Source organism: Microcebus murinus, chromosome 12 (assembly GCF_040939455.1).
Source record: "Microcebus murinus isolate Inina chromosome 12, M.murinus_Inina_mat1.0, whole genome shotgun sequence".
NCBI lineage: Eukaryota > Metazoa > Chordata > Mammalia > Primates > Cheirogaleidae > Microcebus > Microcebus murinus.
The window spans coordinates 88,319,092-88,336,229 of record NC_134115.1 but is presented as its reverse complement, the minus strand read 5'-3'; the positions used below and the strand labels follow the sequence as shown (position 1 = coordinate 88,336,229).

The window sequence follows — 17,138 nt, the reverse complement described above, 5'->3', positions numbered from 1 at the left end:
CTATACCAGCCTGAGCAAGCAAGAGCGAGACTCTGTCTCTACTATAAATAGAAAGAAATTAATTGGCCAACTAATATGTATAGAAAAAATTAGCCAGGCATGGTGACACATGCTTGTAGTCCCAGCTACTCGGGAGGCTGAGGCAGCAGGATTGCTTGAGCCCAGGAGTTTGAGGTTGCTGTGAGCTAGGTGACACCACGGCACTCAGTCTAGCCTGGGCAACAAAGCGAGACTCTGTCTCAAAAAAAATAATAAAGTAATTAGGAAAAATTTAGAATATAATCTAAACAAATATAGGAAGTATGGATTATACATTCTAGAGTCTAGATTTGGTTTGGTAATATCAGGAGTCTCCTGAGTGTCATAGTACTCATTCATCTAAGAAATATGTCCATTTCAGTAAGCAATTAAGGCATTTTAACATGGATAGCCCAAAATATTATGTCTCCAATGTAGACCTAAATATCCTTTACGTTAGTATGTATAGCATGTATGTGAATTTTGGGTTATATCTGGATTTAGTATTAACAAAGCCAAATAGTACATTACATAGAGCAATTCAGTTTCACCAAAATGAAAAGTGTTTTGATTGTAATTAATTCTGAGCCATTTTGATGAGAACACTTTATGTGTAATGAATTGTCAGGATCCTATGGGAGGTCAATGCAAATTAACCCAGTATTAATTAATATTTCCTCAGCATTGAGCAGCGTTAAGATGGACGTGGCCTTGTTTGAAAAGAATGGTGTTTGTTCTGTTCTACAGGTATACGTCATGTAAAGCTTTCATTTCCACCCTGAATGAAACGAATGATTACGCAGGGCAGCATGAAGTTATCTCCGAGAACATGACCTCACACATCATTGGGGACTTAGCACGCTACATTCAGGAGCTGAAACAGGAGAGGAAATCGGTAATAAAAAATGTATTTATTTTCCTTCCTAAGAGATAGACCGACGACAATGGGATTATCCCTAGAACATTTAAAATCGAATGGAGACATATAAGATGATGGATCTTAAACTGACACCTTTGAGAATCATATAAAAGTTATGGACCCTGTTTCTAGAAAACATTTCTAGGTCTCCATGTACAGTTTCAAGGGTCCCCCAGACACTGTCAAACTCATCTGCAGACCCTAGAATATGAATCCCTTTGAGGAGTTAAAATATATTTGAGGATATCAGACATTTTAAAAAGTAAGCAATATAATATGGTATATGCTGTGTGGAATAAATAGTATTCATATAAATGCTTATTATGTATGGCTCACGCCTGTAATCCTACCACTCTGGAAGGCCGAGGTGGGCTGATTGTTTGAGCTCAGGAGTTCAAGACCAGTCTGAGCAAGAGCAAGACCCCATCTCTACTAAAAATAGAAAAAAAATTGGCTGGACAACTAAAAATATATACAAAAAAAATTAGTCGGGCATGGTGGCGCATACTTGTAGTCGTAGCACTCGGGAGGCTGAGGCAGGAGGATTGCTTGAGCCCAGGAGTTTGATGTTGCTGTGAGCTAGGCTGATGCCATGGCACTCTAGCCTGGGTAATAGAGTGAGACTCTGACTCAAATAGATAAATAAATTAAATAAATGCTTATAAGAAGGTAAAAAAAACCAGAAAGATGACCTCAGTGCATTCATTCTGTTCCTTGGCCCATTCATTGCCATCTAATAAAGCAGATCTCACGGTTCCTCTTGCTCCCATTGCAGTCTTTTCATAGGGAGATTTTATTGCTAACAAATGAGAAAAATGTACATTCAAAATAAAGTATAATCACAGTCAAGATATCTGTAAGTCATGGTCTGTATCATTGTACTTTGATTGCTTTGATTATTACTTTGATTGCTTTGATTATGTACTTTAGTAACAAAGTACCAAAGTTGGGCAGTGATACACTTTTTCATATAAATTTGGGTCCACAATAATTCTTTTAGTGCCCTGGAGATACCTGGGTCAACAGGATAGATATGGTCTCTGCTGAAGTGGAGGAGGCATTAAGTAACAATAACAAACATGATTATTTAATTGCAATGATAGTTGCTACAAAGTAAGAGTACAAATGGTGTGAGAGCAAATAACAGGAACACCAGACATGCTTATGCTCCAAATCAGGACAGAGCTTCCTGGGGCTTAGCAGTTAAGGCCTGGAAAACACTTGAGGGATGCATAGGAATTTCCTGGGACAAGCATTCAATAGGGAGCAGGCAGTGCAAAGGCCCTGGGACAGGAAGGTGTTTGGAATAGCTGGATTGAGTTATTTCTGAGCTATAAATATGTAGCATATGGTTTTGGATATGTTTAAAAGTTAGGAAGAGAAGATACATGCCTTAAGATCAACCCATTGGGTTAAAACAACATGCCAGTATACTGAGATGGAGAATTTTTATCCATGCTGCCTTAAGCCCCCGTCATGCCTGTTAAGAACCTGGCCTCACATAACCACCTGAGCTGTGCTGCACACCTCCCTAGCCCCACTCCATGAAACCAGTCCCTGGTGTCAAAAAGGTTGGGGACCGCTGGTCTGGGGGATGGTAGCTGGGGGATTGCTACTGGTATCTAGTAAGTAGAGGTCCCAGAGGCTGTTAAATATCCTGCTATGTGCAGGACGGCCCTCATAACAAAGAATTACGTGGCCAAAATGTCCGTGTTGCTGAGGTTGAGAAACCCTGTACTGAAGCCCAGAATTAGATGACAACCTCTGCTAGACCATTCATTAAAGGAGATTCTTTTCTAATGTGACAGAAAGGACACAGTGAAACAGAATACTAAGGTTCAGAATGAAGTACAAATATCTAATATTATGATAAAATAATAAACACAATAAATCTTAACACAGTGTTGGACTGCTTCCCTGTTCCTGAACTGCCCTTGACCTTGCAAAGGTTTGTGTCTTCTTCCTGTTTGTTACTTTGGTCAATGCTTTGTGTCTCTTCACTGACCTTCTCCACCCATGTAGTTTAGTGTATCAGCCAACTCCCTAAACAAAACCTCTGTGCATTTACCTTAGTAGGAGTGTAAATTCCATTTCTGGAGTGAACCATGAGTTATGAAGCCCACATAATCTGGCCTCCTACGTCCTCTCTGGATCCCTCTCCCCCAACCAGTGGCCTCCTTGCCGCTTCTCTCACCCCTGCTCGGGGTGTTCCTGCCTTCAGGCCTTTGTCCTGGCTTTTCCCTCCTCCAAAAGCCCTTTCCCCAGAAATCTGCAGGGCTTGCTCCCTCTCAGGAATGTTGCTTTCTCAGTGAGGTCATTCCTGTCCACCTTCTTTAAAATTACAGAGTCCCTCCACTCCCCCTCCTCCGCCTTGCCACCTTCCCCTGCCTCGCTTTTTCCGTAGCACTTACCAGCATCCAGCATTCTGTGTGTTTACCGCTGATGCTTTTCTTTCACCCCACACTAGAATGTAAGCTCCATGAGGGCAGGAATTTTCTTATCCACCGTTGTACCCCGAGTACCTAGAAAAGTGTCCGATGTGGCACAGAGCAGGCTGTCAATCAGTACTGGAGGAGTGAAAGAAGTAATCGAGAAATAGAAGCAGCATCTTAAACTCAGCTTCGGGCTCAGACTCTGTTTACTGGTTGAGGATCCTTGTGTGCCATTGTTGTGCTATGACTGAGTTGTTTTATTTACTCACTGTTAATCATATCTTTTTTATAGTCAGTTGTATCTGTATTTTGAATTCTGTCCCTTTTTTAAAATCAGAAATTATAGTAATTTATGGAGTAAATTATAGGTGGTAGAGATACACATTAAATAATATCTTGCAATACATAGTATTCCTTTTATTTTAAGGAGAATTACAAGTGCAGGTCTCTGAGTCAGATGTTCTGTTGAGAGGATCTGCAAACTCTCTTGAAACATTCTGTAATTAAATTAAAATGACATTTTAGAAGATTTTGAAACCTTTTGAAATACTAGAAAGTATCAGTAAACAGATGCATACTTGTGGTATTTTAATATAATGTCTCATGGACATTCTTTTCTTTTTTCTACATTATTTTGAATGACTGCATAGTGTGGTATTATGTTGCATGCTAATCACTGCAATTTTTAAAATTATTCTGATAAATTGGGTATTTAATTGTTTAGCCTTGAATGTTCATTTTTATACATTATAATAGCTAACCTCGATTGCACTTTTCATTTAACCCTCACAATATCCCTTGGGAATGGGGACCATTATTTTACACATTTTACCCAAGACGAGGACCCTGGAGCACAGGCAGGTGAAGTGAGCCGGGCACGTTGCACCCGAAGTGGAGCTGGCTCCACACCCAAGCAGCCTGCCTCTCGGGGCAGCGTGTGTGTGTGTGTGTGTGTGTGTGTGTGTGTGTGTGTGTGTGTGTGCGCGCATGCACATTTTTGTTTCTATTGAGTTGTTTTCTTTAACTTACATGCAAGGATGGTGGATTAGATAGCATGAACATCTTCATCTGCCATTAGCTTTAGAAAAGAAGCTATTTGAGATCTTCTCATAGTAACCAATATTCCTCCTTTAGAACTTTTACTTTTGGCTACCCTGACTTTTCTTAGCAAACTCTCATTTTTATAAGGATGACTCTTAAAACAACTGTAGAATGCTATCATTTCCATTTTCTAGTGAGGTTAATTAGAGTAAAAACTCAAATTCGGGTCTCCTAGTGCCAAATCCAGCCACCTTTCGCTGTGCTACTATGAAAAGCTGATAGGCAGCTTCAGGTCTTTCTTAGAGAATGGGCGAGCCGACAGCAGGGCGGTATCCACAGAGCTGGTGCTCCCTGCTAGGTGGTGGGGAGAGGAGCGGATAGGACACAGGCTTTCTAGCCAATGACCCCCCTTAGGATACCTAGCAGCCCTACCAGCTGTGACACCTTAGGCAGGTTCTGAAAACTCTTAGCTCGCACTTCTGAATCTGTAAATTGAGGCTGATTATATCCACCTTAGAGAGTTGAAGGGAGGATTGCAGGAGGACAAATACAAACCACCCAGCATAGCATTCAGGTGTATCAAGATATAGGCACTGTATAACCGGTTTCTCTTACTATGGTCATTCTGTTTCTCAATACAGAATCTCATTTCCACCCCAGAGCTTCTTGATCAGGGTTTATTACAGAAAACAGGAGCATGTACAGGCCGCTCGTGACCATATGTCATAACAGTAGTTGTCCAGTCAATTTAAAATGACCTTTCTAAAAATGTTGAATTGGTTGATGGCATTGAAAACAAGCTGCTTTTAAAATTTTAGACCTAGCTACTATTTCTCATGGCTGACTAGAAATAATGCCTTGCTTAAGTACCATTCTTAACAATCAGTATAATACAAATTGGGCTATTGGATATAGTGGCAGAGCCCTGTCTGCCCAAAGGGATGATTTAGAAGTTACAGGATTACTATGGATCTCCTTACTGCATGTAGAAAGAATGGCCATGTGCAGTGGAGAATACTGGTAGAAAATTAGTTTTCATCTAGATTTTGCTATGTTTGAATAGGTAAATCTCCAACTAGGGTCAGCATGATAAAGAATGGCTCACTATGCAAAAGAGGAAGTTTCCTTCTCTTTGTGTACGAATTTGAAAGGAAGTAGAAGAAAATAAGGTAGAAGGAGAGATTGACACTCTCCTTGCCTTTGTGGCCATATCAAGATAATGAGTGTGCTGTTCGATCTTTAAGTCTTCAAATCTCTAACTGTAAAATAGTACTTCCATTTATGTTTCCAGGAGAAAAGATGCTTTTTATGAAGTACATATGTTATATTCATATATCACAATGCAGTTCACTCTCATAATACTATGAATAACCAGTGTTTGTCCTGATACACAAATCTGTAGGCTCATTTTGGTGAAAATATGTTGTATTTTTTAAAGCAATTTCTTTCTTTTCTTTTTCTTTTTTCTTAACAAGTTCCCAGGTGCCATTAAGAATGAAAGCAAATTCTTTAAAAAGAGAACCTTACCCTCTGCAAGAACTTAGCAGTTAGTTTCTTTCCTGCCTGATGCCTGAGCCTACACCAGTTCTCATTAGGAAAACATGAACGCTCCTAAAAGCCCAGGACAAGGGGGCCTCTTAGTTCCTTACCTAATGGGCTGCATTTAAGGCAACTTTATTTTCAGTGAGATTTCACCTTCTCTTTAGAGATAATGAAATCAGTGGCCAATTTTTGGAGGTGAATATAAATCAAAGTATACAGTGATGAGTCCTTTACTTTGCCTTCAGTTCTTCATTCACAAGCATAAATTATTAATAAATCTGTGCTCTGTAACAATGTCTAGGATTTATTGGAGTTTACTGATAATGAGTAGAAATAACTGGAAAATCCACAGTTCTTTATAAAATAGCATGATTAGTTTTAATGTAGTAAAATCTGGAGATTTTATACTTGTCTGATTTTTCTAGATTTTTTTTACAAATTTACAGTGAATGTTGTAGTTATCATCTCTTTTAACTGACTGTATACAAAAAGGAACTTAACGTTTTAAAAATTTACTCTTTTTGGGGGTTACAGGAGGGATGGTACTATGATTCACTTACAAGTTACCAAAATTTTAAAAGAATATTACTAAAACTGAATTAAAGGACAAAAAACTCACAGTCTCTCATAAATCAAAATCCTTATTTTTCTAAGTTTCTTTCCTGATGTCATTTGCAGATATACATAATATTTAAGACTATTAGTCCTAGTATAGATATAATTTATATTCTTCTTCATTCTTCATTTAATATCATAAGCACTTTCCATGTTTTTACCTGAAAAGTATAGGGTTTTTTTTTTTTTTTTTGGTTTTTTTTTTTGAGACAGAGTCTCACTCTGTTGCCCAGGCTAGAGTGCCGTGGCATCAGCCTAGCTCACAGCAACCTCAAACTCCTGGGCTCAGGCAATCCTTCTGCCTCAGCCTCCCGAGTAGCTGGGACTACAGGCACATGCCACCATGCCCGGCTAATTTTTTCTATATATTTTTAGTTGGCCAATTAATTTCTTTCTATTTTTTAGTAGAGACAGGGTCTCGCTCTTGCTCAGGCTGGTCTCGAACTCCTGACCTTGAGCTATCCTCCCGCCTCGGCCTCCCAGAATGCTAGGATTACAGGCGTGAGCTGCCGCGCCCGGCCCTAAAAAATATAGTTTTAATAATTAGAATTTTAATAGCCGTGTTTTAGTCTAACACTATTATAATTCACCTAATTTTGGAACTGAGTGTGGTGGTGTGCACCTGTAGTCCCAGCTACTTGGGAGGCTGAGGCACTACGATATCTTGGGCCTCTGTGTTAGAGACAGCATGGGCAAGGGACAAGGGCAACCTTGTCCCTAAAAAAAGAAAAAAAAATAGCAATTCTTTGTTGTTTGATTTATAGGCTGTTAACCAGTTTTTGATTTATTTACTTATTTAGTTAGTCTATTTAAATAATATGACAGTGAGCTTTTTACTTTTATAGCTGTTTTCTTTGTGTGGGGGAGTGAGATTATTTCCCCAAACTAAATGCCCAGAATTGAGAATTTGAGGTCAAACATACATGATTAAACATATATTATTTATGGTTCCTGATAAAGCTTTGATCATTTATGAGATTAATGGTTTTTAACAGAATTATAGATGAGATTCCCAAAGGTTACTGACACAATCAACTTGGTTGTGAATTGGCTTATCTGAGATATGGATAATTCAGAGTTGATAATAGATATATTCCTCCATAAGAACCACTATAATTGTACTCTTATTAGCAACTTCTGCACATTGAATCAAGTCATTAAACAATTTTAGAGATGGTTTGGTTGAGCTCCAACCTTTGAGTCTGTCTAGGGTTACCCACAGTGATCACCACTAATCACATATGAGGAATTTATGGAGATTTGTGGCTCCAGTAGGGGAACCAGGAGGTTTTCACCAGCGTTTTCTGGAATTTCAAGAAAACTTCTCCCCGCAGGTGGAAAATATGGTTCATTACTCACAAAATGTTGGCCAGAGCAGAATCAATTTTTGGCAGTAGTTATCTGCAGAGTTCTAGAGGAAACAATTTTACAATGCTTTCAGTGACTCACTAAAATTTTTATAAACCTCAGACCCGTATGCCTATAGACCCCACATTACTTAGAATTGACCATTTAAAATTTTTCCCTAGGTTTCTGAAATATTTGAAAATTGATACTACACTAAAAGCTATAACATTCTTTTTAAAGTTAAGTATTAGATAGGTCCTATTTATGGACCTTTTGAAGGGGCTTAATTTCCTACAGTTCTGTGGCATGGACTGACTCCAATATATTTAGGAAAAAATGTTTTTATTAGAGATTACAGCAAAGAGATAAAACTTAGCATGAAGAAAAGCAAAAACTAAAAGGAGTTTATATATATGATCTAGCTAATTACAAGTCCATATCTGACTTATCTCCTGTTGATTCAACTGTGGTATTTACTCTGTTATAAATCCAGGACTTGTAGAAAGAAAACATAAAACCAGTACTGACTTTAGGTTTCATGACCTGGGAAAAGGAGCAGTGGGTTTTCCTAACAGTTCTTCTGTACTGGTGTCATTGCATCTGTTTATATAAATCAAAAATCAAGAAGCCCTGCTATCTTTTAATTGTTGGTCTTTTCCATGGGTCTCACTAATACACTGGCCAGCCCAAAGAATTAGTAATTCTCTTTATATCACTGCCTAGCAGACACAAAAAATCTTTATGGTTTGATTTCAGACTCTCTCTCTACAACACATACAACATCCCCTGGCTTGATGTATCTCTAGAAGGTGTTTTGTTTCGTTATGTCTTTGTTTTGAAAGAATATGTAAAAGTGGCATTCTGTTCATTAAAAGTGGGCCCTTACACCACTGTGGTTCTATCACCTGCAAAACCATTGATCTGGTAAACCAAAGAAATTTTATGTCATCATTCATGGGATAACATACTTAGTTAACAGGACACTTGATTCTCTTCCTGGACTTGAAGTATGACCTTGGGTTTTGTGTTTCTCTCTTATGAGCTGCATGATACATTCTTTTTCTTCTGAAAATTGTGAGAATTACTTGACTAATGTTTTGTACCTCACCTGACTCTCCTACATCCAGCCACCTGTTTGACACCTGTCCTTAGATGCCTGATGCAGTGTCACCTGTTGCACCGTTGTCAGCAGAGGCCTGCGGTCCAGCAACAGTATGATGATGCCCCCAGAGTTGTGCAATGTAGTAGGCCTGTTAACTCTTCTAAAAACATACCTTTTTTCATAAAATAAACTTTTTTAAATTAACCCCCCCAAAACCAAAAACATATCTTTGGTTCCCCCAGACTCGTTTACCATGCCCCATTCCAATGTACACTTCCTCCAGTTCTCAATAAATGGCACATTTTTTAACCTGGTTGCTCTGGCTAAAAACCTGCAGTCATCTCTCCGTGTTACCTATTACCAAGTCCTGTTGGCTCTGTCCTCAGTGCTCTGAATCCAAATGCTTCTCCCCACATCTTCCACATCTATGCCTAGTTCAATTTGTCATCATCTCTCAGCGGGAGGACTATGCTGAGCATCCTAATTCATCTCTCTGCCTTCATGCTTGCCCCGGGTCAGTGATCAAGCTATCCATCTCTGATCCACCACTGGCCCTCCCATCCTCCAACCCCTTACTACTCTTGCCCTGTTCACCATGTTCCCCACACAGCAGCCACCTCGACCTTGCAATAAGGCAGATCAGACCATGCCACTTCCCTTCCTAAATCTGCCATCAAGCTCACCATGGCTGGGGAGGATGTCCGTGGTCAAGCCCCTGGCTGCTTCAACTGCCTTGTCCACATCAGTCTAATGGCACTGGCATGTCATTGCTCTTGAAAAGGTCAAGCCCTTTCAGACTCATAGCGTCTGCATTTGTTCTTTCTGCTTCCTAGAAGGGTGTTTCCCCAGACCTTTGCAAGTTCACGTCTGTGTTTTATTCAAGTCTCTACTAAATGTCATCTCAGTTGCCCTATCTAAAATAGGCACCTTCCCCACACCCAACCCTCTTTATTCCCCTACCCTGTTTCTCTTACCACTGGATCTACTAAGTTTCACTAGGGCAGGGTGCTTTGTTTTACTCACACTGCCTTCCTCATCCCTATAGCAGCCCCATGCACACGTAAACATATAATTGACATGTGATGAATGGATTACCAAGTAGACTCTAAGACCTGTCAGCCCCTGGAAGGATTATTGTACCGAAAGTTTTAGCCATCAACCTGGCACTCCATCTAAAAGTCTTGTTGATAGAGATTTTCCTTGTTTGGGTTTAGAAATAACAGCTTATATCTATCCTCAGAAGGGATCAGGTCAGAGACATGAGTCATTCCATGCTTAATATTGGTCATTTTAAGTTGATCCTTTCAAGCATCTCTAAGAATTAATCAAGATGCTACAGAGGAATTAGAATTTCAAGGAATGTGGCCAGGTGCGACAGCTCACACCTGTAATCCTAGCACTCTGGGAGGCTGAGGCTGGAGGATCGCTTGAGGTCAGGAGTTTGAGACCAGCCTGAGCAAGAGTGAGACCCATCTCTACCAAAAATAGAAAAAATTGTCGGGTGTGCTGGCTCCAGCCTGTAGTCCTAGCTGCTCAGGAGGCAACAAAACAAAAAGAATTTCAAGGAATGCAAAGACAGGATTGTTTTGAAAAACAGATAAAAGATTACTGGAGTCTAGGTAAATTGCTGGCTGCAGAGCCTTCTGGGTGGCACAGGCCAGCCTGAGAACAACAGGAACAGTGAGCAAAGGCCACGGGAGAAGGAGAAGGAAACTTGGCCTCCTCTGCTGCTTAGGCCTGACCCAGGCTGTGTGTAGGTCCCCCACTCGGTGCCTAGATGGTCAGTGTTAGGGGTGAAGTTAAGCAACTGAGCCTGACACTGGGAGGTAGGCATTTTAGGAAACTTTAAACAAGTTCATTGAGAGGCATTTTTATTATAAATGAATTTGGGGGAAATAGGCTTTACTGAATAAAAACAGAATGCATGTCCTATCATGAATGTTTTGGTTTTTGGTTTGAGATTTAAGTAGGGTGTGAAGTGGTCCCTTGAACAGGACTGGGGTGTTTTACCATAGTCCCACAGTATCCATGGAAATGTCTACACCATTTATATTCACAGTTAAATTAAAACTGGGAATCCCGAGTCAGGCTTGGCAGCTGCTAGTGTCCAAACCCACTACACTGGGAGTTTTGAGAAAATTACAATATTTGTCACAGACATGTTTTTTGGAAGTGCCTTCCTTCTTTGCCCTTTTCAAGTCTTTATGTTCCTTTGTTTTCATCTGTGGAATCTGAGTTTTATTTAAAATTCCAGATGGTTGACTGTTCTCAGTTGAGTGTTTATTCTTTTTTTTCTACTTTTTTTTCTGAAATAGCTGTTCTCACATCAGTGCCATATTTTGCCTTTTTAACTGTTATTGGTTGAATCTTTCTATATATAGGAAAAATGAGCAGCTGTTGTACCTAATTGCAGAATGCGAATAATAAACATTCTCATACTATTTGTGTGAGTTTGTTTAGCCTAAGTATGATTTCTTGTTGTGCAGTAAAATCTTCTTAAAAGCTTTATCATTTTATTTTTTTCTTTATGTTAATGCTTGCTTATTTTTGGTTCTCTGTGATTTTTTTCTATCTCAGCTACCTCTGGTCACTGAAAAATTTCTAAAAAAATTTTGAAGGATGATTTTATCTGTCTGAAGTTCAGCTAACAAGTTGAAATGAAAATAAGTGCATGTAGCTGTCATTTCAGATACCATTAGGCATTCTTTTTAAGCCTATTATTATGTTTTAAATGAAACTAAAAGCATCTCGTTACAGGAGAAAGTAAGGAGCATTTCTCTGGGTCTCTAGAGATGGCATTTCCTGTCTCTTTTCTGACAAGAGAAAGGAGCTATGATGACTTCATTCCATGGCTCCAAAAGAAGTACTTATTATCTTTGTTCAGAGAACAATTCCTCCTTATTTAGAGATTGTAGACACACTTTTTAGACACACATTTGCTCACTGTCCAGAGAAGAAATGTTCTGCCATTGTTTGTTGATAAACAACAAATACATCTGGTAAGCTGGTTTATTTGTTTAACTTTGTAACTGTCAACATAGCTTTTCCGGTGAAAAGAGGGAAGATAGAACTGGTGACAAGTGACCCCTGCTCTTCAGGTCACCGTGTGCACAGAGTGGTAAGGAGGGCTTTTGTTTCATCCTTAATTTCCTAAGAGATCACGCAGCGCAGAAAGTTTTTTCTGTGTTATAGCCAAATAAGTGATGGAGGGACACACACTTTGAAAGACTGAAAAGAAAATCAGTGTCACCTAGGTCTCAAGCCACATGAAAGGGTAGGGTTGTAATCGCATATTTCCGGGGATAGTTTAATCATGGAAGCAGAGTGTAACGAGGCGTCCTAGTGGGAGAAGGCTCACCAGGACAGTCAAGGCGCACACTGTGCCTTAAAGAAGGCTCACCAGGACAGTCAAGGCGCACACTGTGCCTTAAAGATAAATGAATGTTTATTAAACATTTAAACTAAGGAGTGGCAAGAGGATTCGCTATATGGATTTTTCAATCAAAATCATTCCTAGTGCTTTTTTTTTTTTTTAAGACTCTGGTCTTTAGAGACGATTCCTTTTATAATATCCAGGCAACCTGTTCCAGGAAGTGTCTGTCACTGTCTGTGTGTATTCTGTGTGTTTCCTCTCTCCACCCTCAGCGCTGCCCTAGGCTGGAAGGGAGCTTTCGTTTTGTTAACATCCATTTTAAGAGTTGCTGCAAAGACAGAGAGCAAACCTAGAGTACAGCCCTGAGTTTGCTGCTGGGGTTTTCTTTGTCTTTTTGTGCCTGTCTTGAATCTCAAAGTGAAATTTCTGGGAATGGTGGTAACTTTTCAGCAAACTGCAGAACTGTGGTCCTGCGTGGGAAATGGGATTGGTTCTCTTGACAGAGAAGTAACCAGGTGTGAACTGAAAGGACTCAAGGGTCCTCCCTGGGTGGGCACAGTGTAGCCCAGGTGGTTTGAAATGGGCACTCCTGTCTCTCCTGGGGACTCTCCCCAGCCTGTTCCACCTCGCTGTCTGTCTCTTCTCCACCCCCAGCCCCCTCACTTTCCCTCCAGACTTTACTTACTTACTTACCTACTTATTTAGAGACAGAGTCTCACTCTGTTTCCCGGGCTAGGGTGCCGTGGCGTCAGCCTAGCTCACAGCAACCTCAAACTCCTGGGCTCAAGCAATCCTGCCTCAGCCTCCCGAGTAGCTGGGACTACAGGCATGCGCCACCATGCCCGGCTAATTTTTTTGTATATTTTTAGTTGTCCTATTAATTTCTTTCTACTTTTAGTAGAGATGGGGTCTTGATCTTGCTCATGCTGATTTCGAACTTCTGACCTTGAGCTATCTGCCCGCCTCGGCCTCCCAGAGTTTATAGGAGTGAGCCACTGTGCCCTGCCCCTCAAGACTTTTTAAAAGTGATATATGTGGCTTCCTCCAAGTTTCAGTTTTCCTAACCCTGCCCTCAGCTCTAATTCTTAATTCTTCCACAGCCCTGCTCTTGTCTTTTCTGTTTTGTCTTTGTGTCCATTATGAGAGTTGAAAAAGGAAGCCCCAAGGGGCTCCCCTTGGGCTTGTAGAGACCAAAAAAATTGCTGGATAGATAAAACTTATTGCAAAGAGACGCTTAAAACAGTGAAACTCAACCTCCAAAGAGAGGCAAGAAAACATTCCCTTATAAAGGAGCACTGTTCTTAGGGAAAAAAAAAAATCCGATGTTGTCTCCTCCTCCTTTGCCTTCCCAGTAGTCAGCTAGCTTTCCTGACTCGCTAAACCGTAGGTTCTGAAGAGGTCTGGCAGACTTAGGGGACCTTCTGTCACCTGACCTTCTCCACAGTGCACCCTACCACTAGTGCCTGCCTCGTCAGCCAGAAAACAGGCAGCACATTCAAGCCAGGAACTGAAGGAAGGTTGCTTATTGAAAGGAGCATTTACAAGGTTGTGGGTTCAGGAAAAGCAGTAAGGGATGGTCCAGCACCCTGGGCCAGTCACAGTGAGGAGCTGCTGTGGCCCCCAGGCCTCGGGGCAGGCGGGAGCCTTGCAGGAGTGGCATAGCTGAGCTGTGTGCAAGGTCAGGGACCCAGCCAGCCTGTACCGTCTCAGCCACGGGAGGTTGCAGGCACAGAGTCCTGCCCTCCCACAGGCAGGCACCTCTCTGCAGCAAATATAATCCAGCCAGAGGGCAAGGGAGCCCATTCGCAAGATCCAAGCCAGTCAGGGGACTTGGAGACGGGGACATGGGGCAGGGTGGAGAGCGGTCTGGGAAATCCCCAGTACATTGCCCAAGACAGTGAGGTCACAGTGGAAAGATATTAAAGGATTTAGGGAACTGGTGATTTTAGGTCACTGAATAAAAAAAGACATCATTTTCTTAATATTTCTGTATATTGCTAGCATTTCTTTCCTTGGGATCTTTGTCTTCCTTGGTGATCTCATCCCCGTCTCCTGGCTTTAAACTACCCATTTTATGCTCCCAAACGTCTTTGGTGCTGACCCCTTGCTGAACTCAGACTCATGCATACAAGAACGTGTTAGGGTCCTACTTGGGAGTCTCATAGAAATATCAGCCTTACCCCATCTAAAACTGTGTGTCTGATCTTCCCTACTCTGACCCGTTTCTCTGAGACTTCCTTCTCCTTCTAAAGCTCAGACCAACAACCTCAAAGTCACTCTAGGCATGTCATTTTCTCATATCTGATCTCATCCCCCAGAAAATCCTGGTGGTTTGATCAAAAGACACCCAGAATCTGAACCTCCCACCCCTCCCCTCACTACCACCACCTGGTCGGAGGCACCGTCATGTCCAGATTACTACAACAGCCTCCTTTCTGGAATCTTCCCTTCCAGACACCTATACTCAGTGTCACCCACAACACCTATATTCAGAGTCACCCATTGGCTCCAGCTCCTTCAGACAGAAAGGGCTGCGAGATCCTGCACATCTCCCCCTTTCTTCTCTGGCCTCATATCCTACTATTCTCCATATGGCTCACCTGGATCTAGCTTCCTGGTGTCTTTGCTGGCTAATAACACACCAGTGCCTGCCTCAGGGCCTTTGCAGATAGCTAGGAGGTGACTTTACATCTAAGCGACTTTACATCTAAAAACATCTAAGCCAGGTGCAGTGGTGCATGCCTGTAGTCCCAGAGGCTGAGGCAGGAGGTTCCCTTGAGTCCGGACATTGGTTCTGGGCTGTAGTGCACTATGTCAATCGGTTGTCTGCACTAAGCTCGGCATCAATATGGTGACCTCCTAGGAGTGGGGGATCACCACGCTGCCTAAGGAGAGCTGAGCTGGCCCAGGTCAGAAACAGAGCAAGTCAAAACTCACGTGCTGATCAGGAGTGGGATCATGCCTGTGAATAGCCACTGCACTCCAGCCTGGGCAATGTAGCCAGACCCTGTTTCTAGAAAAAAAATTAAAAAACAAAAAAGATCTAAGTAATGAAAACATCCATCCATACAAAATTCTTACACAAATGCAGCATTACTCATAATAACCCAAACCTGGGAACAACCCAAATGTCCATCAGTTGAATGAATGGATTAAAAAAACATGGTATAGCCACATCATGGAATAATCATGTGGCAATAAAAAGGAATAAAGTACTGGTACACGTGACGGTGTGGATGAACCTTGAAAACACCATACTAAGTGAACATCATAGATAAGGAAAACATGCCAGTCACAGAATTTCTCACACAGTGTGATTCCATTCGTATGAAGCTTCCACAGTAAGCAGATCCAAAGAGAGAGTAAATGGTGGCTGCCTAGGACTGGGGGAGGGGCAAGTTGGAAGGTAACAGCTAACAGGTATAGGGTTTCTCTTTGGGGTGATGAAAATATTTTAAAATTGGTTGTGATGGTTGCACAGTTTTGCAACTCTACTGAAAACCACTGAGTTGCACAATTTGAATGAGTGAATCATATAGTAGTGAATTATATCTCACAGTAATTAAAAAGATGATCAAAGTGATGGCTGTCTTAATAAAACATTCCTGTTTTTACAGGTGGTATGTATAAGCCTTCTAATTCAATATTATTGCATCTGAAGTTTTAAAGGGAACTCCATGACTGTTTTGTTCCTCCAAGTAAAACCCATTTCATCTGTGATGACTATTCTTTTCATTTCCTCTTTATGTTTTTACTCTTAAATTTCTTTGGACTGCACATACTAGATGTTCAACATTTAAATGTTATTTAATATTTGTTCTCCTGTGTTCGTATGAGAAAGAGGGGTACTGATCACTGGTGTGTTTTCCCTTCCCAGAACTTTCACGATGGGCGTAAAGCACAGCAGCACATAGAGACTTGCTGGAAGCAGCTCGAATCCGTAAGTGAAAAACAAGCAGCTGAAGAAATGTCCTTATAGATTTTCTAATTTGGATTTAATTTAAGCTTGAATTGATCAGTAAGTAAAAAACGTACAAAGAAAAACACTAAAGAGGCATCCTTGTGGATTTTTTCCATTTGAATTTGGTTTGTTTCCTAAACCATTATTTAAAATTTGAGCCAGAAAAGCTCAAGTAGAGTCTTTTTCTATAAGTCATATGGAAAGAACAACAATTAGACAGTTATGGTGGAAATAAATGCAGTTTTAAAAATCACTTTCAGAATACGTGACATAAATCAATTCAGACAAGAATTTTTTTTTTTTTTGGAGTTTAGGTAAAGTTATATCTTCTCATAGGAATCTCATGGTTTCATAAGTAATTATTTTCCTCTGATTTTAGAGTAAAAGACGATTTGAACGAGACTGCAAAGAGGCTGACCGAGCACAGCAGTACTTTGAGAAAATGGATGCTGACATCAATGTCACAAAAGCAGATGTTGAAAAGGTGAGGTGAAAGCGGGAGTCTCTCTTTCATTTCCCTTGTGAGTGTTCGTCACAGACAGCCATGCCCAAGTTCCCCTTTCTGATGTGGTCACAAAAGGGCACCCTACTGGGGCTGCCTGCAGCCGTGTCTTCCCCCACATAACCCACTCCCATGATAACTAGAGTAGCTTTCATTTTCTGTTAACCTTAGTGGGGACCAGATGCTAAATCTGGGGGGAATTTTCAGTGTTAGGATTTGAGAAGTTTATCTGTTTAGTCACCAGGACGATAATGCGGAGACTTAGATCATGACCAGATGTAGGACA

The 17,138-nt window shown here is 41.0% G+C and overlaps 1 protein-coding gene across 19 annotated transcripts in view; it reads left to right on the top strand.

The window, feature by feature from the left end:
• Positions 1–17,138, top strand: part of FNBP1 (formin binding protein 1) — a 132,829-nt gene that overhangs the window by 56,859 nt on the left and 58,832 nt on the right. For all 19 annotated transcript variants that reach the window (XM_020289517.2, XM_020289521.2, XM_020289532.2 and 16 more), the window contains exons 4-6: positions 766–913; positions 16,267–16,329; positions 16,730–16,834. In XM_020289517.2, the coding sequence (XP_020145106.1) occupies positions 766–913; positions 16,267–16,329; positions 16,730–16,834 (316 nt within the window). The remainder of the gene's footprint in view (positions 1–765; positions 914–16,266; positions 16,330–16,729; positions 16,835–17,138) is intronic.